General features: G+C 38.3%; 1 protein-coding gene across 4 annotated transcripts in view; it reads left to right on the top strand.

The window, feature by feature from the left end:
- The first annotated feature begins 14,145 nt into the window (after window positions 1-14,145).
- grid1a (glutamate receptor, ionotropic, delta 1a) overlaps window positions 14,146-25,629 on the top strand; it is a 282,852-nt gene continuing 271,368 nt past the window's right edge. For 2 of the 4 annotated variants that reach the window (XM_084097713.1, XM_084097716.1), the window contains exons 1-2: window positions 14,332-14,535; window positions 17,450-17,605. In XM_084097713.1, the coding sequence (XP_083953839.1) occupies window positions 14,457-14,535; window positions 17,450-17,605 (235 nt within the window). In that variant the 5' untranslated portion in view covers window positions 14,332-14,456. Of the gene's footprint in view, window positions 14,536-17,137; window positions 17,232-17,449; window positions 17,606-25,629 lie in introns of those variants that run through there. The other 2 variants (XM_084097715.1, XM_084097714.1) reach the window with 2 other exon arrangements.

Consider the following 25,629-nt stretch of genomic DNA (forward strand, 5'->3'; position numbering starts at 1 on the left):
CGGCACACGTTATGCGCAACTTTAATACCAAATAAACATTAACCACAAAATGAATGTAAAGTGGCAGCCCCTCACGGACGACTGCCGCATAAACTAAAACAGAACTCCAACATAAATGTCCCAGGCCTGGTCCTCTCTCGTCCTTCACTGTCATCAATCCTCCTTTTATCCTTCCGGAGCTCCTCCGTGGGACTCAAGACTAGGGTTGGGTATCATTTGAATTTTCACTAGGGGTGTAAAGATACCCTCATGTCACGATTCGATACATATCACGATACTGAACTCTCGATACGATATTATTGTGATACTCCAAGACATATGGTAAATGGTTAAAAAAAATTAACTGTTGATTAAAATGCTAAATTTGGTATTACATTGGGTGTGTAAATGAATAGGCTTGGACTTGGTGCTGATAACCCAATGCAAGGGGCAATAGTGACACCAGAATAAAAATATTCATGATTCTGAAGCTGAAAACAGACATTTGGCATTATCAGGACCCACAAATATTCCCCCATTGCTTCATTCTACATTATATTCAACATTATATATATAGTAGTTTAATGTAGTACTGACACTAAAACTGTAAACTTTTTTCACACACAGTAATTTTAATTTTGGGTGAACTATCCATGATACATATAGTTGCATTTTTGAATTGCGATATATTGTGACATGATATATTGTTAAACCCCTAATTTTAACAACTTCACTTTTTATTGATTCCTAATTTAGATTTCAATAAGGTAAAAAAACAAACAAACCTGTGGCCACAGTACTGGTGGGGGTAAGGGCAGTCGTGGTGAAAGAAAAGGATACGGAAGGATAAGGAGGGACCAGAGGAGAGAGAGGAAAAGGGAAAAAAATCTGGGTCCGGTTGGCACTGCCATCCGATCCTCCACCAGCTGGGTAAACTCCTCCGCAATGGCAGATTGGTGGAGGCAGTGTTACGCTCTGGGCAATGCCCTGCTGGGTAATGTTCTCTCCATGCATGGAGGCCCCACCTCGCAACTTGCAGGACTGCTGTTAATGTCTCTGTGCCAGATACCAGGACACATTCAGACGTCTCGTGTGTCTCGACACTTCAGAGCTGTTTTGGCAGAATAAGGGGGAACTACACGATATTAGGAAGGTGGAAATACTTAGCATTTTCTGCAGCAATATTCAGAATAATTACATGTACTGCCCTTGAATTGTAGTTATCCAATTAACAGGTTTTTAGTCTAGCACTTTTTGGCAACAGCAGCCCTTGACTGTTTGAGAAGTGAGACGTGGCCTCAGAGAGATGAGCAGAGCAAATTAGCAGGTTGTGAAGGTAGCAAAGGTACTCTCTGTAGACTTCAGCTCTCATAAAAAGAGAAGGTTAGTTTATGATTTTTCTAAATCTTAGTGCATTTTGCTTAGAAACTGTGAGAACATTTTCTCCCCAGAAATTTTAAAGAGAGTTTGGGATTACTGAAACTGGTGTTTAGATCTTATTTTTCATGGGCTTTCTTTGAAAGTAGCAAAAACCTCATCAATAATGTAGAAGAGTCTTGCCTCAGTGTTCAGTTCAGAACAGTTTTAACAGAGATAAAACAGCAGTTTGCCAATGTAAACAAAGTCTTGGCTTCTTTTTTTCTTTACTTTCTTCTCTGCCCGAGTTTCCATGGTGAATTAATGAAGTGCCCGGTAATGGGGCTTAATTCTGGCTTACCACTCAAGAGTGTAGTGTGGCCTGCTTTAGGCAGCGGTTTGTTTACAATATGCATGAAATGACATTCAATGAAGTGTAAATTAGCTCATAAACAATCATAACCTGGAGCATGCCACACACTTAAACATGCATTGAGTGCAGAAATGTATTGAAATGTATCCTGTTCTTACAGAATATAGAACAGCCGAAGCGCCAGTGGCAAAGTGCTATTAGCGTCAGGTGCACCTCATCTCACACTGCCTGCAAAACTCTTCTTGTGTGTGTTTTCTACTGTTATTTTATTTAGATGCATGCTGGGAGCCTAAGCAACAATACAGATGAAATACTGTCATTTTTCCTCTCGCTCTCGGAGTTCTTTATGCATAAAGAGAGAAAGAGGGAAGGAGAGAGAAGGAAGCATGTTTAAAGACAAACATGAAATGAAATTAGTGTGCAAAATATGAGCGGGATCAGCAGGAGATGAGTTTTAGTGGCATCAAAAGGGAAAAAGAGGGGAGTAGGGAACGCTAAAGATGACTTCACGTCAAACATGCAGTCGCTGACATCATCACGTCAAGGTCACGTTTCCCTTTTTAGATGTCCCACCAGATGTGCCTCGGCATCTCGGATTGTAAATCATTCCTCGAGTGCGAGCCTGAAAGGTTGATCTCAGACTCATAGCAGCATCTCACGTCCGTGTTAATGTGGAAGAAGAATGAGGAAAAGATTGACAAGTGTGGCTTGTCCATGAGTTATCGTTCGATGGGCCCTGTGGACATGAACTATTAGAATGAAGGAGAGACTTGGGATGGAGGACAGATGACGGAAGTAACCCGAAGCTGTCCAAATGAGTATGTCATTTAGGTTGGAATTATTGTTTATTTAAAAATGAATTAAAATGACATTTAATTTATTTATTTTTTTAAATATTTAAAATAATTTTCGCAATATTTTACCATACAAATACATGTTTTGTTATGTTAAATTAAATATATATTTAGAATAAATTTAACTTAAACATTAATGTGCAGTAAAATGTGTGTAATGCATGTATTAAACATCTATTTTCTAATTTATTCATTAATAAAACTGTAATAAAATCAGTTTTAGTTTACAGTATCAGTTTTCATGAAATTATTTAGCAGCACAACTGTTTCAACATTGATGATAATAAGAAATGTTAATTGCACCAAATCAGCATATTACAAAAATTTCTGAAGGATCAGGTGACACTGAAAACTGAAGTAATAATTCATTTACAGGAATAAATTAAATCTTAAAATATATACAAATAGAAAAGTTTTTAAATTTTAATTTGTAATAATATTTCACAATATTATTCATTTTAGTGTATTTTTAAGCATAAAAATGTATTTTTAAGTGTATTTTTAGTGTATTTAGTAAGCATAAGAGACATCTTTTAAAAACTTTTTTTAAAAACTTTTTAAAAAATAAGCTTTTTTTTTTTTTTTTAGCTTTTATGTAATTTGTTTTAAGCTGACAGACCCCCCAAAAAGAAGAAAAATGATCAAATAAATAAAATTATTGACTGAAAAAGGAATTAATACTGCTTAAAACTCTCACTGTCTGTCAGAGCACTGGTCCATTTGGGTTTGACCTGCTGATGTGCTTGTGTTTAGCTGCAGGCCTGGCCTCTTCCCAGACTGAGATGACTAATTAGTCTCTTACATTAGACATTAGAAATCAGTCAAAGAAACTCTCAAAGCCTTACTGAGCTATTAGAAGTGCTCATTTTAATTCATTAGATGTCGCTTTGGCGGAAAATAAACGATAATTAGCCCAATGATCATCCTCCTCTGTCTGTGGAGACTATATATGTGCCTTTAAGGAAGAAAAATGACTGGCTATGAGTATGTATTTTAGTTTCATAATAACATATGGGCGTCAATCTTCCCCTGCTGGGCTGTGCGTGAATCTGATCTCTGTCAGATTCTGTTACGGACCTGACAGTACGGGTGAACTGCCTCTGTGTCCTCTGGACACACTTCATTTTTGACAAGGAGGATTTTAAGGTTGGCTGCTGCTACTTCTAAATGATGTGTTTGGCACGTCACAGGAACTCATCCACACTATTCCGCTGTGAAATCAAACTCAGGGTAAATACACAAGTGCATGGACAAGACAAAAAAAAAAAAGGAACATGTTGTTTCTTTATGACTTTTGACTTTTTTTTTGCAAACCTATTTGTAATATTGAGTGTTTAAGGGAAACAGTACTGCAGACCAAAATCACTGCACCATAGCTTGCCATTGATTTGTGTGCTTTTAAGACCATCATTTTCTAAAAAAAACTCTAACAAATGTCTGAAGTACAGGCATATACTGTGCATTTAAGAGTTATAACAGTAAGTGCTTTCTGTTCTGGAGAACTTTCTGTTCAGTTTAATCATTTTTGTTGAGTCTCAAATCAGCTTTGAACAACCGGAGCATCTCAATTTTAAACAAACCGTTTAGTTCATTTTTATTATTTAAAAAACACAAGTTGTGTGTTTGCATCCATTCTTTTTCTTTGTCATCATAGTAGTATTATTATGACCGCCGCTAGCGTAGCTAGCGAAAGCGGTCATATAGGGATTGTCAAAGTTTTTTTTTTGTTTTTTTTCCGTCAATCTACTGAATTTTCCGTCAACGATACCAGGGACACCGAAACACCGGGGAACATGAAATTTGGTGGGCATGTAGCCCCACTAGACTTTTACGGAAAAATTTCGTTTGGTCCCCGGGGGCCACTCCCCCCCCGCGCTGGGCCCCCCCAAACCCAAAAAATGCAGTTTTTCCTAAATAACTACCTGAACCGTGGCACCGAGGATGAAGAAATTTGCAAAGTATGTTGGTCTTAAGGGCCCACATCAACCTAGCCCATAATCGATTGTCAAAGTTTTTTAGTTTTTTTTCCCCGTCAATCTACTGAATTTTCCGTCAACGATACCAGGGACACCAAAACACCGGGGAACATGAAATTTGGTGGGCATGTAGCCCCACTAGACTTTTACGGAAAAATTTCGTTTGGTCCCCGGGGGCCACTCCCCCCCCGCGCTGGGCCCCCCCAAACCCAAAAAATTCAGTTTTTCCTAAATAACTACTTGAACCGTGGAACCGAGGATGAAGAAATTTTTATGGTATGTTGCTCTTAAGGGCCCACATCAACCTAGCCCATAATCACTCATTTGTGATTTGCGCCCCTCCCATAAAAAATGAAAATGCAATATTATTCTGCTTTAATCGCCCCTATCTTCAGTGGAGATGTTCAGAACTGCACCATATTTCATGTGTATGATTAACTTGACATCCTCTGGGGGTATGCTAAGTTTTGTAGAATTTCATCCATGGGGGGGTATAAAATAAATTCATTTATGTGCACATTTAGTGACTGTACACTCATCGGCCTGTAGATGGTGCTGTTGAGCGAAGGGTTGCTGGTTTAGGATGATACTGTCACACACACACATGCAGGAATACAAAAAAACGCAAGCATGCACACACACTGACATCCACACGCACAGACACACACCCATACACACACATACAAATCCACATGCACAGACACACACACACAAACACACACGCACACACACATGTACGCACGCATACATACACGCACAGACACACACACACACAGACACACACATACACAAACACACACACATACACACACACACACAGACAGACATGCACATACTACTACTTTTTTTAGGTATCAGCCATATACCCGATTTACCAATACCCAATGTGTTATGCTTGGGCAGTATACTAATGACGTGGGTGGGACATGTTTCATGTCATGTTAGATCACATCCTGAGAGTCTACGCTTTCAGAAAATATATAGTTTATATAGTTGAATCAGTTTTCTCTTCATGGTACAGACCAAAATGTATTATGTGTACACTTTCTTCACCTAAATCCATAAAATCCCATTAATTTCAATGGGACGTTTACTTAAGTGTTCTACTAGGTACATGAGTTTAATTTTGTTAACATTGTTTTTTTAAAACTCTGGGACCAGGGCTACAAGATAAAACCACTTTTTTGGGGAAAAAATGTTTTTTATTTCAGTAAAACACAACAAACCCATGCCAAAGTCAGATAACTGACTTTTACCATCAACAGGCACCTCAACCGTTTGGTAGAGGTTTGTAGAAATTGAATGGGAGGGTCCTTTGAAAAAAAAATCACAGATTTTTCATACTTAGTATGTATAAATATAAGTATATATACTATTTTGATCCCGTGAGGGAAATTTGGTCTCTGCATTTATCCCAATCCGTGAATTAGTGAAACACACTCAGCACACAGTGAACACACAGTGAGGTGAAGCACACACTAATCTCGGCGCAGTGAGCTGCCTGCAACAACAGCGGCGCTCGGGGAGCAGTGAGGGGTTAGGTGCCTTGCTCAAGGGCACTTCAGTCGCTTTTTACTGTTAACTACTGTTATGGATGTGACGTTTTCACATTATGGATGTTAAGTGTCTAAACTAATGACTTTTGATATAAAACTTAAATAGTAATGGCAAATAATTACAAAACTCTAAATTATCCATGATCCACAGGAATACTCCAGACAGTCTTTTAAAATATACAACTTATATACATAAACACGCAATACAGCCAAATTGCTCCACGTCATTTATTTTTGTGGAAAGCCAGTGCAGGCCTGAGCGGCGGTCATATTTTGTACCGCCATGCGGTACATCTAGTTATTATGAGAATTAGGGTTGATGGTAATATTGCTATTAGTTTCGATTTACACAGTAGGTATTTCAGAGGCCAAGAACAAGGCACAAGTGATGAGATAGACAGAAAGAGTAGTTTCAGACAGAGATGTTCAAAGAATGAAAAAGGAATCTGCCATTGTTCCTAAAAAGTTCACCTTCATGACAATTAATGTTATTTGCAGCCTTCGAGACTTTGGGATGCGCAAGGCAGCGCTCTTTGCTGGAATGCTTGACATATCATTTGAAAAAATGGCCCTGGTACCTGGAAGCGGTCGTTCATGCATGTTTGATCTATTCAAATGCCAGTTCTATTTACTCTCTCCAGGAAATCTTGAGAGCTTGAAGTGACAGTCTCTCTTCATCTAAATCACGACTTCGCGCTGTCATCTGAAGATGAGACAGAGAGGAACTATGCATTCTCTCTCAAACGGCTGCTTGAGTGCTGAATGGTCATTGACTGGAGCACATGTGACAACGATCTCCTCTCTGCTCCTGCCTCGTGCGTGGATGAACCGCTGTGCTGGTACGGTTATACACTAACAAGAGCTGACAGGCTTCCTGTTAAACAGACTCCATAGAACTTGAATGTTTGGAAGTACTTAATCTTGGTTGTCTGTTGCTAACCCCAGTTTTAATTACTAATATGTAATTTGGCAGTTGCTTTTATCCAGTTCGACTTGCAGTATTCCTACACTTACTATTCATTCCCATTCCCAGTCTAACTAAAATCAAATAATGGCCTTATCTGTGAATTAGCATCTCAGTTAAGTGTATGGTAGGGATTGGGTTGAAGTGTGACATAAACTGTGTCTCTCTACTATTTTTACCTATCTGAAACCATTCTGCACTACATTTCTGCACTCATTATATTACAGATGGCATGATGAGATGTAAAAATAATAGGCTTAATTGAACAAATGTCGTCAAGCACATCATTTGCATAATCAGACAATAAATTAATTGGGGTGAGTTTCGTATGGCCACATTGTTGCATAAGGTTATATAAGGCATTGTTAATGTTTTTGTTGTTGTGTTCCTTTGTAATTTGCAGTGATTTCCGCTGTTTTGATTTTCTGTTCCCTCTAACCGCGTGTGACGTCCTCGCCCCAAAAGACAAATCTTAAAATTTAGTCACCGTCTGACCTGAATTAAATTTTAACCAGCGTTTTGTGACTGTTTAATGTGTTGTTTGAGATTCTTGTGTTTTGAGTAATCATGGTAATATGCACTATAATGTTTTCATTCTCTCGTAATGGTAGTTCACTAATGAGGCTACAGCTGGAGGGGAGCTGAACATGTCTGCTTCCCTTTGATCGGCTTTAATTATGTACATGTCACGGCTCGTGAAATCTCTGACAAGTGGTCAGACAGCAGCTCACACACTTCATCTCCACCATATTCTCCGTTTCTTTTCATCTTCGTGGCTTGTTTTCTCACGTCCCCTTTTTTGGGGTTTGAATTCGAGGCGTTGATCTTACCCTTTAAAGCCAGTCTTGTTGAGTCTTTTTGATTATCTTTGATTGTCAGGGTTTGATCATCTTAAGGCAAGACACCCCAATAGGGTAAAAAAATAATAACTGATATGACCATACTTCCCCAGTTGATTGGTTATATTAAGAATTGCAAACATTTTTTGTTTTACAAGTTTTCTGAAATGTTGTTTAAATATGCAAATTAGGTGTTATCTAATTAAATAGGCACTAATTTGCATAATTTTCTAGAACAAAAAACTGAACATTGGATGAAGTCACGTTTAAAATTCTTGATCCATTATTTTTTTTTTTGGACATATTAGAGTTAAAGGTTTTTACAGAGGAGATTTTGGATATCTCTTTTTAGCACTCCATAAATCAGAAAATACTGTCAACAGCCAGAGAAAAGTACATTTTTAAAATGTCAAATTTAAAATAAAATAAAAATCAATTTTTTTTAAGGAATAAAATGTTATGTCAAATCAAATTATTTATGAACAACCCCCTCTGTAAAAACCTTCAGAATATAGATAGGAATAAAACGGTTAAGTTTGTATGTAAGTGCTATTGAAGTGGAAATGTCTGGCTCAGTGCAGGAAAAAAAAACATATTTTGATAAAATGGCCTTTAAAGATATGTACTGCAATTGAAATCTACAGATGCAAATAGATAAAGTGCTATAAAAGATACACTTTAAAGTGTATTTTGTATGTTTTTTTAACCCGTCTGAAAAAAAAAAAAACCACTTTATGAAAAGCCAAAAAGCGCAAAATCTCAATATTGACGGGTGCATGAAAAAAAGTCTTGCCTTAATACATTTTTACACAATTTAGAACTGCAAAAAACTTTAAGCAAAAAAGGTCCATTGTCTATTTTCAATAGTTTAGTGATGAATGAAGCACAGCTCATACAAAAGTCACACTCAAATCAAGCTGCTTTCTGTTGGTCAATGCATGGTGACCAACTTGAAACTATTGCGAAATCTTCCTCAAGAAATTCCAGTCGTGTGATTCCTATTTAAATGACTGGAGATTGTCGGTGAAAATTCCCAGAACAACGATAAATCTTGAGCTGTTCTTTCTCTCAGCAATTACAATTATCATAATCCTTTGGAACATAAATAAGATCATACAAATCCTATTTTTGGTGTATTGTTGACTGGTCTCTGCTCGTTGCCCTCTCACAAAGTCCCTGCAGTGGCAGGAGTCTAGTATTGACCAAAGAAGTTGTGACACACGCTGTTCTATCCTGTTAGGTTAACACCCAGAGTCTTGCTGGAGTGGAGCCAAAACTCAGAATAGTACACTAATCCAACCTTGAGGCTTGAGGATGGAGGGTCTCATTAACAATCAGCAGTGCTGAGTCAGATTCAGTACTCACTACATGCTTCAGCAAACACAGGGAAGCTCTTCATTATCATTAGTTCAGATTACGATCACATATTCATCAAGTATCAGGTGCCGATTCAATTAAGATGAGAGAGGGCTTTTCTATGTAGGGATGAACGGAATGTTAAAGGAATGCTCCCGGTTCAACACAAGTTAAGCTAATCAACTGCATTTGTTGTATAATGTTTATTTCCACAGAAACTCAGGATTTAAAGAAAAAAAAAAAAACAGAATTAGAGTAAAGCATTGTGAAGGGTATAGCTGCAGCCTGGAGATCTCCAAATCGGGTGGGAACTCCAAAACAGGGTGGGAGCTCCATAATAGGGCGTGGCTTCCTCCTATTGACAGACAGACACATGCCATGCATGTGTAGATCTCCAAATCGGGTGGGAACTCCAAAACAGGGTGGGAGCTCCATAATAGGGCGTGGCTTCCTCCTATTGACAGACAGACACATGCCATGCATGTGTAGGCCCCCCCCCCCCCAAACCATTTCAGGGCAAACTCCGCCCAACAGCCGATTCTAAAGATTTAATTGGTCATGTCAATGATTTCCTACACAATGCTTCAACAAATTCTGTTGAATTTGTTAATGAAATTGACTGCATGTCGGGATTTGCACTGAATAGTGTGCTAAAGAAAATGTCAGTTCAGGAGTTAAGCAGTTAATAAGATCATACGAAATGAGATCGCCGAGCCGGGCCGTCTGTAACTCTTCAACCGGACCTCACCAGACAATGGGACCTTGCACCCAGTGTCACTGCCCTCTTCTGAATCTCCAGCCCCGGGACGCCCCGTTTATTAGAACAAAGCAACAGATTAAAACATTACCACATGTAAAAATGATGTTTTGTTTTAGATCAACTAGAAACAATGTTTCATTTACAAATTTTTATTTTGAAATGTAAGTCAATGACAATTGGCTGAAGCCAGAGCCAAATAGAGCAAGTCTTTGTGCGTGGAGATCCTGCCCCCTTTTGGAGGTTCTGCCCACTTTTGGAGTTCACGCCCCATTTTGGAGATCTGGGGCCTCATTTATAACCGTTGCGTACGCACAAAACAGGCCCTGAAAGAGGCGTACGCCACTTCCGACGCATAAGTTGTGATTTATAAAAAACAAACTTGACGGGAAAATTTGCGCACCTGCATGCAAACTCTGACCCATGCGTACGAACGTTTTGGAGATGGAGCAGTTTGGCGACACCAATGGTGAGCTGGAGTTAAATGTCTTTTTGGTCACTTTTAGACAGAAAATCTAAAGAAAATTAAACATATACAGAAAGATAATACAAATATAATTTCACTCACCAAGCCTGTCACTTGAAGCAAATATCCATCCCTTCTTAAATGTCTGAGAAAATAGTTTCGTGCAAATGATGCCCAAGGCCTATCTGTTTCCATTAAAAATATAAATCAATTAAAAATACAATTCGGCCAGTGGAAAAGATTTGATAAAAACTTTCTCTGAAATGTATTTTACACTATTTGATTTATGTATTTAAAAACAAGGCAAGGATAGGCAACTACTTGATTTTTATTAATGTAATGTGTCTTGTACCGTTACACGTTATCACGTGGATGAATAATCATATGCAAATGATATGCAGATGAGGATCTGCATAGTAAAACTAGGCGTTGTAAGCTCCATATATGGTTATTTCGGGGTGGAGACGTATGTGCGCACAATCTTCCGCTGACTGGGATTTATAAAGTGAATTCTGCGCAGGTTCTGACGTACGCACGGTTTTATAAGTCTGAATATTTTTTTGCGTACGCCATTTCTGGCTTTCGGGCGCACGTACACTTTTAGTAAGGTTCCTACGCACAGTTTTATACATGAGACCCCTGGTCTGCAGCTATACCTACTTGGAAGCATTTAGAAGTAAACACTGTCAGCATGTTACCTCATTTTTATGTCTACTGTATATTACATCATTTATATAATGTTCATGTTTGTTTTATTTATTTCTTAATCTTTTACAATAAAACTTGCATCTTTCGTAATGTCTTATTATTGATGTTGAAAAAAGTTGTGCTGCTTAATATTTGTGTGTGGAAAGAAACCATGACGTATTTTTATTTTTTTAATTAAAAAAGTTCAACAGCATTTATTTGAAATAGAAATATTTTGTTTGATGAATTTAATGCCTCCTTGCTAAATTAAAGGATTAATTTCTAAAAAGAAAAATCTTACTGACCCCCAATTTTTAAAAGTAGTGTATGCTTTTCACATGTAAAGTCTAAATTCTGTCTCTCTCTCTCTTTTTGTTGCAGTGAAACTACTGTTGTATCCAGATCTACAACTCATCTAGATATTCATCACTGATGTAATTCCTATAGGTGTTTCCAGTACATCAACAGAGGCCGTCGCCCACCGGTGTCAGGTAAAGATTTAGCATGTCTTGTTTTTGTCATCAGATATTTCAAATATGTGCAGGCAACAAAAAGGAGACAAGCTGATGTCCTTCGCTGATTCAAGACAACAGTCTGACAGACTACCTGCTCAGCTCCATGCAAATAAGGAAGTTATGTCACCAGTATTACACTGTCATGACAATAAAGTTGAAATATATTGGATATATGGCTAGTAAGTGATTTTATTCACATTAGTTTTATGTTAACATGTGTGGCATGTATTTGCCCTGTTTACTTCCATTATAAGTGCCTTATTAAAGGGGTGGTATAATGCCCCTTTTTACAAATATGTAAAATAAGTCTATGATGTCCCCAGAGTGTGTATGTAAAGTTTTAGCTCAAAATACCCCACAGATAATGTTAAAGTTGTCCCTTTTTGAGGATCAGTAAAAACTTGTTGTTTCGTGTGTGTCCCTTTAAATGCAAATGAGCTGCTGCTCCCGGCACAGAGGGCGGAGCTTCAACAGCTCATGTGTGTTAGCAGCTCTGATTACCTCACGCAGACAAGCACTAAAATGTCAGAAACTGTTCTGCCTTTTATGTTTAAACTGGAGTCGGACAATAATGGAGAGACTCAAGAAGAAGTGACGTAGAATGCAACAGGACGTTTCTGAATGGTTAGCTGATGAATTTATGTTGCTGATGTGGAGTTAACTATCTTAAAGTCTTTGATTAGCATATTCTGTCATGATTATCTATAAAATCGCTTGTGTGGGAACTGTTGTAAGATGCCCACAGAGTGACATGCTATTGCATTTGTGTTATGTACTGTATTGCAATAAATCTGAAAAGACGAATGCGACAGCTTGAGCAGACTCACAAATGTGCTCTACTACAACAACTCTTCCTCTTCTCAACATGGACTGCGTGCTCCTGGGGGCGGGGTTTATGTAAATGTTAGGGTTGGTGATGTCACTAACCCAGGAGGAATGTACTATAGTCCCTACCAGCCGTTTGTTGTAGTCCTTAAAAAAAATGATTTCTTTAAAAGCAAATATCTTCCTTTGCTTTGAACTTTGAGCATTGTAACTTTGCAGATGTTGTTTATGCTCAAACAGTAACATTACACACTAACTAAAGTTAGAAAAGTGAAATCATAATCAACCACCCCTTTAAAAAAAGAGGGATGAATTGAAATGATTGTATTATGTATTATGCCACAGATGCTGTCAATTTAGTTCCCATTCCTCTAATTCCATTCAACATATTTTGATTTTTATATGATAGATTCAGCACATTGAAGAATAATTCTGTGGGAGTGAAAATGTTCTACTAGAACTAGATCTACACATCATCATTCATTTTCTGTCATTTAGCTAATATGGTATTTCAAATGGCAAATTATTTTTATTAAAAGATGATTAAGAATTACCTGAGGAAACGAAACTGAAAAGAAAAACTAAATAATAATTTACCTGAAAATCCCGTCAATGACCTTATAATACATTCACTGCATACAAAAGTTTTAATTTTGCTCAGTTTATTAAACAGATGAACTAATTTCTTCTCAGAGCCTCGCGACAGCAGTTCGTCTGAGTCACCATAGGGGCGCTGTGGCGCTGTCCACGTCCGAGTGATCCAAGCTGACGATCTGATAGCCTTCACCAAACAATTAAGTGATATTTCTGTTAGTGTCGTCTCAAGAAATATCCTTTAATTGTAAGATGAAGGTTATCATTCTTCATCCTATATAGAGGAAAATATCAGAAACGTATGCTGGAAAAAAACTTGAGAGTTGCATTTTCATGTTTTTTAAATGTTGGAGATAAAGAATTTGTTCAATGAGCTGCCAGACTCATTCAAACGACTCACCTGATTATCGGTGCAATGTTTTTGTACAACGTTACATGCGTATATATGCCATAGTATAGATTTGACCATTTACTATTCACAGTCATTTCAGCCTCATCTCCCGTGTTTTCCGATCGTTCCGTGGTTGCTACAGACCTCTTTTCTTTTTCAGTGTGCTAGCGGGGTCTATTCAGTAGCCTACCGGACAAAACATCCACCATCCAGCCCGAGGTCGCCTTTTTCTTCTCTACCACTTCTGGAGTCGCTGTTAGTGCGGTGAACTTCTGTGGAGGATTTTAAGCGTCCGTATCACCAACTTTTCTTTCCCTCCAGCAGCCCCTAATTCAAAATTAGTGAGGGTTTGTGTCTGTCTCTCAATAGGAAAAAATAGTTTAGAATGAAATATTTGAGGAAATTCTTCTTCCTGGTGGTCGGTTGAACTTCACGCGCCGAGGGCTGCGCTAGACCTCCCGCCGCCACTCCGCTTGTGCCGACTCTCTCTGGCGCGCGCAGATTTCATTTCTCCTTGGTTTTTACCGTACCGTCCCGATCTTTCGATTCTTAGGTCACGTGGTGGAGCGAAACGCAAAGATCTGCGAGCTTTCAGAGAGAGAGAGAAAGAGAGAGAGAGAGAGGGGGGAGAGAGGGGGGACTCTCTGCGTTGCAGTTAGCAGTATCCAAACCACAGTGAGAGCTGGAGCGCGCGGACCCGTTGCTTTGCCTCTGACCGTGGTACCCCCGTCGTTTCCCTTGCTCTCCTACCCCTCCTCTTCTGCTTTCCTACCCTTGAGAGCTTTTTTCCCCCCCGCGAAATATCCTTTCTCACTCTCAATTTTAATAGATCTCGGAGAAAGATAGAAGTGACGCATCCTTGATCTCCTCCACAGTCAGGTCGTTCTCGCGCACGCTCTTTTTTCTCTGGAACTGGATTTTTGAAGAGACGTGGACGCGTGGATGATACACCGAGGCGAGAACTGGAGATGGAGTTGCTCGTGATCAGCCTCTCCTTATGGATCCTGCAGTGCCGCTCAGCTCGCGCGGACTCCATTATTCACATCGGTAAGTATGGTGGACAGATGCGCCGATTCACAGAAGACTTTCTTCAGTACATCGCTTTTTAAAGTCTAAAGCGTGCAAATTTGACTTGATAGAAGACACATTCACTCCCCTGAACAGTTTGTCATTTGAGAAATGGCTTTAACTTGCCAAGAAACATTAGCAAACAGGTCCACAAAGTGCATTTCAGGTGGTGGCGAACGCGTAGTGATTTTAGCTACACGAGACAAAATCAAATCGAGACGTCTATTCTCAGTCTTTTTCAGTTTTGACTCCAGTCCACCCCTCCCCACCCTTAAGCCTGAACTTTCTGTTGAACGTGACGGGAATTTTAATTCCGTTCAGTGAGGTATGAGCGCGCGACAAGTCTCTTCTCGTGCATGTTTGCTCGGCGTTTCTTAACTGAACTTCAACTTGTGTTATTGTCTAATTATTATAGATCGAATAATCTTTTTCTCAGACGCTTTTGTTTTATCAATCGTTTGTATTAGTAAGCTTAGCAGCCTAGATGCTGCATTCGGTCCTCTCCGGTAACTTACACTGGGAACGGAATTGGTTTGCTTGCTGATTTGAATAGATTGGCTCAAAACACCTGTAAATATGTTACTTTGAGAAATGTGGGTAAATAAAACTGGTTCGCATTAGGATAAATAAAACTGGTTCTTGCCGTATTCTGATGATTTATCTGGTGCTTCTGGTGCTCTTCTGTTGGTAGGGAAGCTCTCTTTTGTATGCAGTGGATGTTCTCCATCATCCGGTGTGCTTGGCTCTTCTCCTCTCCACAAAGATCACTCAAAATTGGATTTGATGCTTAGTTTAAAGAAGGGTGGATTTTAAGTCCCATGCTGTAGCGTAGACACTGTTATAAGAAAAACTGAGTTTTTAAACTGACCCATTTTTAGTTACTACCTGTTATCTGTTTATAATTCTTCTCAGGTTTGGTCTACACTATTTATATAACTGTTTATCCTTTGTATAGATTATAACTTTATCCTGGCTATAGGTGGTTTTAGGTGATGGACAATTATTTTCTAATTGTCTAGGCTACTGTATAGGCAAATGAGGTAACCCTCATTTTTTTTTCATGGAAGTTATTCAAAAAGACATTCAATTTGAAAGAAATAAAAGAAAATGTTGGCACAAATTGACCTAATCCTTTATCCTTAAAATTAAGAAGTAAATATATTTTGTATTCAAATATTATTAATATTTGTCTGCCAAAGTCAGTTTGGTGTAACGGACATGCATGAAGCCATTTTGTTGTCATGTGACAAGAAAACTAAAATAGAGAGTTCACTTTTAGACCCTCACGATTGTTTATTTTGATCTATTTGCAAGACATTTTGTTCATGTCAAATAGAGTGACTTAAAGAAAGCGTCTTGCTATTCATGATTCAAAATTTTAGGATATTTGTTTAAAATACCTTAATTTGTAAAAATAAAATAAAATAATTAAGTTTAATGAACTTGTATTTAAAGGAAAGTATTATATGTATGTATATATACAAATGCAAAGCTTGCATGCAGTATGAAAGCTTAACGCATGTGTTTTTAACTAGGTTTTGAAAAGGTTTCTCCTTAAACATCTTATTTGTCTTTTACCTGCATGTGTTGGCTAAGTGATTAAAATGAGCGTGCTATTGTTGCCTCAGTGCATGGCTTGAATAAAGCCCTATTTGCTTCTCCTACACCTTTGGCACTTCAGGTCGGCTGCTCTGTGCATTTTATCACTGTCGCCTTGATCTCAATGTGTCATATCATTGATGGGTCACTGTTTATAGTCCTGCACAAATCAGCCTTATTGATTGCATCCAGACACACTTTAATTTAATACTGGGCTGTATTTCCAAGTGTCATGGTCTTGTTAGTGAAACAGAATGGGTTACTCAGTCAACGTTTAAATTGCTCTGTGCAATATTATGTTTAGTATTAATCTGTAAGCAGCGGCATAAAAATAAAATAAAAAAAATCCCCTGCTTAGTTCATGGCCCTCTGAAATTCTTGAATCTGATAGGTCAATTGTGGCATTGAACAGAACAATTTTGTATAATGACCTCTAAACAGGATATTTAATGGCAATTTTCATTGGCCATGGCAACAAACTAGTGCTCAAACCATGTATATTGTATTATTTCCAGTCTCTGAACGTTGGTAGAATCGTGCAATTCAAAACATTTAGATTGCAAATGAATGGTATCTAAATTAATATTGTAATATTGCATCAGTGTTCGTCTTGTTGCTAGGCTGATTGTTTTCATATATGGAAGCTTTAAGCTAATCTACCAGTAAGATAATAAAATAATTTTCTCAAATCAATACTTCATATCCAGTTTTTTATTTATTTTGTAAGTAGCTGTGCAGTAAGAGCACAATCCTTTTCTTTATTTTTCCATTTCATTCATCTGTCTAGGATTTTTGCATGGCCTGTCCACTTTCTGAATTTGAATGACTTTTCAAGGACTCTGTAATCTCTGACAACATATAAAAACAGCTCAAATTTGCCACGGATGCACCTTATCATGTATAAGATCCCCTTGACATAAAATATCTTCCCGTAGGCCTACAACCCACTGTGTTTCCACAGACTGTAAAACGCCCTTGACAAATTAAGGATGCGTATAGAATATTTACAGCGTTTCCAATGATTGCGCTCTCCATGGTGCTGAACTCACTCCTAAAGTGCTGTTGGCTAATGACAGGTGAGGAAGTTGCTGTAAATTCTGTCTGATGGTTATATGGTGCATTCTCTATAACCTGAAAGGGTATAAAATAGTTTCAACATTTTAATGCACATTATGAATCTGTGCCCCCTTCATCTTTACCCTCGAGATTGATAGGCAAGTTTGTAATAACTGTGAAATGGTTTCCAATGTGAATGATATATTAATAGCTACATACATTCTGTTTCATTCAACAGGAGCTATTTTTGAACAAAACGCCGTACGGGACGACGAGGTTTTTCAGCTTGCCATTTCAGACCTGAGTTTGAATGACGACATCCTACAGAGCGAGAGGATTACCCATTCTATCAAACTTATCGAGCCCAACAACCCCTTCCAGGCAGTACAGGAAGGTGAGTGAGTGACTGGGATCTCTCAACAATTGATTAACCACACCGTTCTACTTTATCTTTCTGTCCGATCCGCTTGCTTGAGCAGTTTCCCGATATCGTCAGACCTTCTCATGAGGCTCTGACGTCAACAAGTAGAATAGCAGCAAGTGTGGGATTTCCATTTATTTTTATGCATCTCCAGGGCTTTCAAGTGTTGATTTCCTCCTCTCTGTCTGTAATTCGATTGAAATCTTTTTCTTTGCCTTTCAAACAAACTAAATAAGCACCTCTTGGAATCAGAATCCAGTGGAAGTGTACCCATGTGGAAATGTGCTGAGAACATATGAGGTAACATGCTGAGGGTGTTTGTGTCACACAAGCAAGCTGGATCAGCAGTGCCGCTCACAGACAGTGATGTATGAATGTAGCAGGACTTGATTTATGTTATCAAGCATGAAGGCCAGCTGTCTTCATCTGTCCAGTTCAGAAATACCTGAGATTCATTTTAAAAACAGATATTATCACAACAAATTTCTCTCATATTGCAGAAAGGGTCCATGGTCCGGCTTCATGAAAATCTTCTGAAGAAGTTGAGAAATTTCCAATGAAATAGATTGCTTGTATTGATTGTGTGGCAGAATTGCTGTCAAACTCAATGAAACTCAATGAAAAAACACCTCAAAGGCCATTTTTTGCACTTCCTTGAGATTATCGTAGTAATCATTATAATTACGCACAATACTTTTGACATAATTGGCTTGGTGGGAGTTCTGACGTTGATGTTGCATTTTTTTTAAATGCGGCGTGTATTTTAAATACTTCTTTTTAAAGAGCCTCAAATTGGAGTGGTCTGTTGCTTTCAGTTGCGCTCCCTTTCTCTCTCTAGAGTGAATGTGTCCGGTATCTCCAAACGTGTCTACTAGAGTTTATGAGTAAATTATGTTGTAATTATACAATTTAAAACAAGGTCGCTATTGAGTAAGTTATGTCACGCATAATAATGATGATCATTGTTTGCATAGTCACTTAAGAGTACTTGAAGACATTTATTATAAGTAGCTGTTATGTTGTAATGCTTCATATTTGAAACTTTAATACCTTTAAATAACTTTTAATTATTTATAGTGATTTTAAGGACATTCTTTTCAGGAATTCGAATTTGTATTAGTTTTGTCTTTAGAACTATGTTCTTAAGAAATGTTTTTGGGAATATAAAATATTTTAAAAGTGCCCCTATTATTAAGCTTCCTAGTTTTGTTTTGGAGGTCTCCTACCAGAGGGGAACCGTCATCTCCCTCAAAGAGCGCCTTACATTATTGTAAAAATTATATTAAACATTTTAAAAAGTAAAAACTTTTAATAAAAAGTAATCAGTTCTAATGTTATTTTAGGAATTCATTATTTGACATCTAAACATCTAAATCTTCTTGAGGAAATAAACCTTTCAAATCTGCCTTTTCAGCTTGTGTTGGAATGTGAAGGGTTAAATGAAAGATGCCCGTTTCGTCTAACGTTTTTAGCTCAGTGATTGGTGGTCCAGCTATGAAAATACAGAAGGCCAAGCAATAGCTAGTCAGTGAGAGACAATCGCAAATGACAGGAAAATTGACCAGTCGAATTGTCCCTCTAAATTGGTGGGACTCTGATAAAATGCATAACATTAGTGAGAAGGACATTGTTGCTAATTTATTATCCATGCTGTTTTCAAGATTAACTTTAAATGCAAATTTTGAAGGAAGACATACACCAGAGCTTAATTTGGTGTAGAAAGCCAAAGCTTTTGAAAGCATTTTAGACTGTAAAAAAGATGGACTGCGCCTCTCTGCTTTCTCTTCACTGTAGAAAAACGAAGCCAAAATATCCAGTAACGGTCCTTGCCGATTACGTTGTTCGGAGCCCGAGTCTGCACAGTAGTAAGCCTGAGTTGGAACGGCATGAGTTGGTCCCGCACCCATAGACTCGCAAGCATAGATGTCAAACATGACGTTATACCCTGTTTTTATAGCATCAAATAATTAACTAACCAAACTATTTGGAAACATATGTCTGCATAATGACAGGAGCCATCTTTGGGAAAAAGGGATTTGAAGTGTAATTGGATTCTTTAGTTTGGCTAGTGTCCCATTTGATTACATTGAGAGGGCGGGGTTTAAGACCTATACTGTAGCCAGCCACCAGGGGGCGACCGAAATGTTTTGGCTTCAGATCTCAGGACATGTGCGGGACACTTGTTTCAACCCCAGCAATAACAAGTGAGACCCCTGGATGACAGCATTAGCCAAGAAGCTAAAGCTTTACTGCTTGAATTGTTTGCTGTTTGGGTAAGTTATTTAAAATCTAATAGATCATATTCCAACTGATTTTATTCTGGCCGTCACTGCCACTGTTTTATATATGTTATGCTTTATTTGAGAAAACAGTGATTTTGTGGAATTACTGGTCAATCTGTAAATTTATTAACTCAACAACCTTTTGTTGTAAATCTGCATAATAGTTAAATTTTTTCCCAAATAAACCATAAGTTTATTACCGTCTGTTACATACATTTAATCGGCTGCTGTGCCAGTCTTATGATATTATTTATTTTCAACATTGCTTGTTTGTTGTGGTGGGTTCCAAAATGCCACAATCGCTGTTCACTGTCTATGATGTGGAAGTGTCTGTTCTGATCGCTGTCATGTTGTATCAGCTTACATAATATTTTATTGGTTTTGTGTGTCCTACATTTTGCAACCCAGCCAGTTGTCACCATATTCTGAATGCACTGAAATGCACTTAACAATTGTGAGATGATGCAATTATTTGTAATGAAGGTTTGCATTTTATTAAATTTTGTTTAATTTTGGTGAAAACTCTCACACTCACTGTGCTGTTTGCTTGTTGCATTACTTGTCAAAGGTAATGTATGCAGCACTACAGAAGAGGACACAGTAAGCTAGGCTGAATTTACTTTTTCCAGACGAGGGAAGGGGTAAGAGGGCCAAGGTTCAAGAGTCAAGGTTCGCTACTTTCTCCTACAATAGGTTTACATGCATCGAAGGTCAAAAATCACTTGCATTTTCTTATGATATACATTGCAGCATCACCTACTTTGAAACTGTCTGAAACAGTTCGATCATGGATTTGCTCTCTAAACCACTTTCCGAGAGCCTACTATCCTCTCATTGGTCAGATGGCCCAGTCTGTTGTGATTAGTCTACTGCTTACGGCACATGTTGGAAACGAAACGCCCACTATCTGAATTTCTGCTCCAGAGGCTTCCTGAGGATTTTACCGTATCTATTTGAGCTTGAGTCCTCCTCCAGTGGAAGTGAATGCAAAGTGGATTAGCTCTCGCAGTGCAGAAAACAGTGTCTTCTCGACATGTCGACAACACCAACCAAACTCTTCTAGGCCTCAGTTACAACTACAGTGTTTGAGGGCAGGTTAAAGTAGACGTTGTTCGCAGGCAGCCAATGAAGACCATTGGCTGGCATTATGCAAATGTGTTACAAACCTACGTAGGTTCATGCAGGAATTAAGACTGGAATTACTGACAACTTGTTTCAGGAAGTTCGGTTCTTTCTTTTGGGAGAAAATAACTCAATTTCTTGTGCACATTGATCTTTGAAATTTTGCAGACATTTTACGTTTACAGACGTCTGTAACATGCATGAAAAGCAATATTCGAAAAAGCATAGTAAGTGTCACTTTTAAGTTGGAAATTAGAAGAAAATAGCAGAATTCTGTTTTTGAGAATGTTTGTTGAATCCACATGACAATAACATGCATGAAAAGCAATATCCGGAAAAGCATAGTAAGGGTCACTTTTAATTTAGAAAATAAGAAGAAAATGTTTGTTGAATCCGGCTCCATAGTGTTTAGAGATGACAATGGGAATGATTGGCCATCCTGAGGACAGTTGAGTATTGCTCTTCTGTCTTGTTTCCAGGGGCTCTGGGATCGATTAGCCTCCCTGGTTTTGAGTGACAGTTGAGTGGTGATGACCTTTCCCTTTGCTCTTTAGCTCACATTCACCCTACTGAGAAGAAACTCACCTGTCAGTAATACACAAGTGCACACCCACAGTCACATACAGCCACTTAATCTTCTCTATCAGTAACACACATAGACTTTTGGCAAAGCATAGTTCCAGGCTTTTACCCACCAGTCAATAAAATGACTTAAGATCCTGTATATTGAGAGATGACACACAGCGTGAGCTTGAGGCTCAGGTGAGAGTGTGTATTGCGAGGACTCAGCTGTGTGTTTATCTCACTTGCATTTGTGCCGCTGTGGGCATTACGTCTAATTACTCATTACAGCTGTGTGACTAAATCATTCACCCACACAGACATCTCACACAGTAGGTCAGTGTGTGTGTGGGTGCAGAGGTGTGTGTGTGTGTAGTAGAGGATGAAGGTTTTTTTCCCCCGGTGTGTGTGTGAGAGAGACTGTGCTACTGCATAACAATGAACCAGTGCAGTTTTTTTGTTTTTTTTTGTGAGAGAGACAATAATGCAAGATAGCAGATTCCTGTTGTGACGAGTCAAGCTAAAATTCAAGAGGCAAAAGTGTCCTTATGTCCTGCTGTGCTTTTTGGGGAAAAAGTGCTGACATGGAGAAATAGAGTCACCTGAAGGGGAAATCGCTTGAATAAGGTCACGTCCTGCGTGAAAACAACTTTTAGCGTCACATTGGAGTCCTCTGAACGGCTCTTTTATTTCTTATTCTATTTATCCTGTCCCTTTCAATTTCTCACCCCTTCTGCTTTTTCTCTCCTCTTAAGCCTTTCTAAAGCCCTGATTTGAACTATTTGGCTTCTAGGCCTCAGGAAAGAGAGATGGTCATCCTGGATGCTGTCAGATCTTTCTTTGCTCAAAAGGTTTGACACTCCCTTGTAAAGATCACAGATTTCTCCTTAATTCTTTGCTCTGTCTCCTCCTCTTTCTTCTTGTTTGTGGTGCTTTCCTTTTTTGGAAGTCAAATTTTCATGTTACCTTACGTAAACCTCGCTCCAGACCAAGACGACATCAGTCCGATTCAGCTACGTGCATATTAGACTGCATTAGGTTAGTAACATGTCTGTTCTTCCTATGTGGAGCAGCGTATCAAATTCATGAAAGCATAAATCCTTTAGTTTACATGCTCATGTGAATAGCCTTTATATAGTTCTGTTGTGTTTGTTTGAGAATAGACATGGCTTTCTTTTCCTCACTGGAATTCCTCCACAACTTGTAATATTTTAAAACAACATTCAGAGGCAATGAATGCTAAATTACGGCTAAATTACTAAGATAGAATTGCGTGTGTTCAGGGAATACAATATAAAACTTACAAAATGTTTATCATAAACTAGCGCTAAGACCCAGAATCTGCCCTACCTAAATTTACGGTCAGGAGCCGCTACTGAGTGTGAGGGTAAGTAACAATTGATACATGTTGGCTAAATGTCACAGGTCAAATTTTGTCACATTGCCTCATTCTAGTAAAATGCAGCATTCACCAAGGTGGGCATATTGGCACAATTATAAGATATGTGAGCTATGAAGTTGCACTTGTCAGATATAAAGTGGAATTTGTGAGAAAACAATTCGGAATTAAAAAGTCACAATTGTTAGATATGTAGTTAAGTTGTAGTTTCAAATGATTAATGTGCAATTGTGAGGAATAAAGAGACAGAAATGCCATTACTGTCACATATACAGAAAAGTCACAATTTCGAGAATTGAGACGGAAATGGCCTTTGATGAAAACCTGTCCTAACACACACATTATTTCTTACATATTCACACAGATAAATTCAAATGACACCTAAGATTCTTTGGTAACTGAACTATTAGAGATAAGTTTCCTAGTCAGCTGTACAAGAACGGTCTATGGGTTCAAGTTGTCTCTCTCACGCTCTTGCGCTTTCACTGTGTCTTATCTAAAGCTGAGTCAGGAGGTGGTCTTAGTTGGCAATTCATATTCTGACGTGCCCTTTCAAAATGGCTGCTTGTCTACTCCGGGTCCCCAGTGCAGCTACGGCCAGTGTCTCATATTAATGAGATACAAAATGGCTACTGTCAGGAACTCAGTTTCATTTTTTATGTAGTTTAAGCCTCAAATTACTGGACATCTCATTCATATCAGATCTCAAATATCTGTTGCCTCAGATGGGAAACGGTATTTACTCAATGTTTGTATGTGCTCCAAAAATGCAATTATTTCTAATAATTAAAGTGATGTCTTAATCACTGTAAGATGTTTACATAACACGAGCAGAACTCTTCACTCCAGTTTGTATGCAATTTTCATTATTCTGATTATTCGCTAATAAGTATGGCTATACCCCATTTACATAGCCATACAGTATGCATGTTACTGGCCATTGTTTTAATCTACTCACATCAAATTCAAAATAATTTTTTATAGACGTACTGGATATTATTCGGCGTCATGATGAACATTGCAATGCCGGGTTTGCCTACGCTGCCGTCTCGTTTTTTGCACCGTCTGGATGAAGATACTGAGCAGAGACTACGCAGCGAGTTGTGTTGACAGAGTTTAGTGATTTGGAGAAGAGAAAACTTGAGAATATTGTCACAGTTCATCCATGAAGTTGTGTGAACAACACACGGAATCAGTGTAGAACCGAGCACATGCGCACTATGGTCAGAGCGCTAATAATGATTTTAAGGTGTATACATGCCTGTTCATTGCGATTAAAATCGGCATACGCCACATAGCTAATGCAAATATGGTTACTACGATTATGAGCTTAATTGCATTAGTTTGATCGAAGTATTGCGTTTACGTGAGGTAAAGTTTAATCGCAGTATTGCCAAAAAAACATTATAATCTAAATAATGAGGGTGCATGTAAATGCATTAAATGACAACAATGACAAGCTTATATATGGGTCTCAATAATCAGAGCTGCTTGTTGTAATAGTCTGAAGACTCAGTGAGAGCAATGCTTTGCTAAGGCATGAAGTGTATCCTGATCTCGGCGTAGTGACCTTTTGATTCCACAAGTGCCACCGAAGTCTTCTGTTTAATGCTTATGTTAACAACCCACCTTCAATGGTCTACTCTGATTTAGTCGGCATATTTTTTAACCACAGCAACTTACATTATTATTTTTTTGTGCTACTGGGACATCTCCCCTGGAGAAATTTTAGATAAAGTGCCTTGTTTTAAGGTTTTCAAACTGTGACAATAATACCGTGATTAATCGCATGACAGAAAGAATGGTAATTTAACATTTTGTTTAATTTAACAAATATCTTGAAGTTAACTTTGACAGCCCTAAATAACACATGTACAGCCTTTTTTTTTTCACTGACCACATTTTTAAGCATCCCCTTGTGTACCTCTAGTGGTCACCAGACTAAGAGACCACATAGTTACAGCTAACAGCAGTGCAACTCTTATATTAAATGAAAACAATATACACAATCATTACTGATATTGTCTCAGTTTACATCGCTTATGAATATTTTCATCTGAGTGCTCCGTGTTAGATGTTTATGAGTGCCCTGGGAATAATATAATGAGGTCATCATGAGCACACACTAAGGAGTGAGTATTAATCACCTGCTTTTCACAGAGGCCACGTGCACACGAGGACAAAGCTCATGCCTCTTGTGGCGTTCGGCACCATGATCTCTGTGTAAACAGCATGCTTGATTAAAGGACGAATATAGATAGAACCTTGTTTAATAAGAGCGAGTTCTGGAGACAGAACGGTTGGTTAGATCCACTCAGGGCCCTAGAGCCTCTCCTATCATTGTCGAGTGACCAGGTTACTGGCCGTGAACTGCTCTCGCTTACAATGAATAAAAAACAACCATCAGATAATTAGCTGCCTGGAGAAAAGAGCTGCCTCAGTCCCCCTCCCCTATCTATCTATCTATCTATCTATCTATCTATCTATCTATCTATCTATCTATCTATCTATCTATCTATCTATCTATCTATCTATCTATCTATCTATCTATCTATCTATCTATCTATCTATCTATCTATCTATCTATCTATCTATCTATCTATCTATCTATCTCACTCACTCACTCACTCACT

Source organism: Abramis brama, assembly GCF_963993115.1.
Source record: "Abramis brama genome assembly, chromosome: 21".
NCBI classification, from domain to species: domain Eukaryota; kingdom Metazoa; phylum Chordata; class Actinopteri; order Cypriniformes; family Leuciscidae; genus Abramis; species Abramis brama.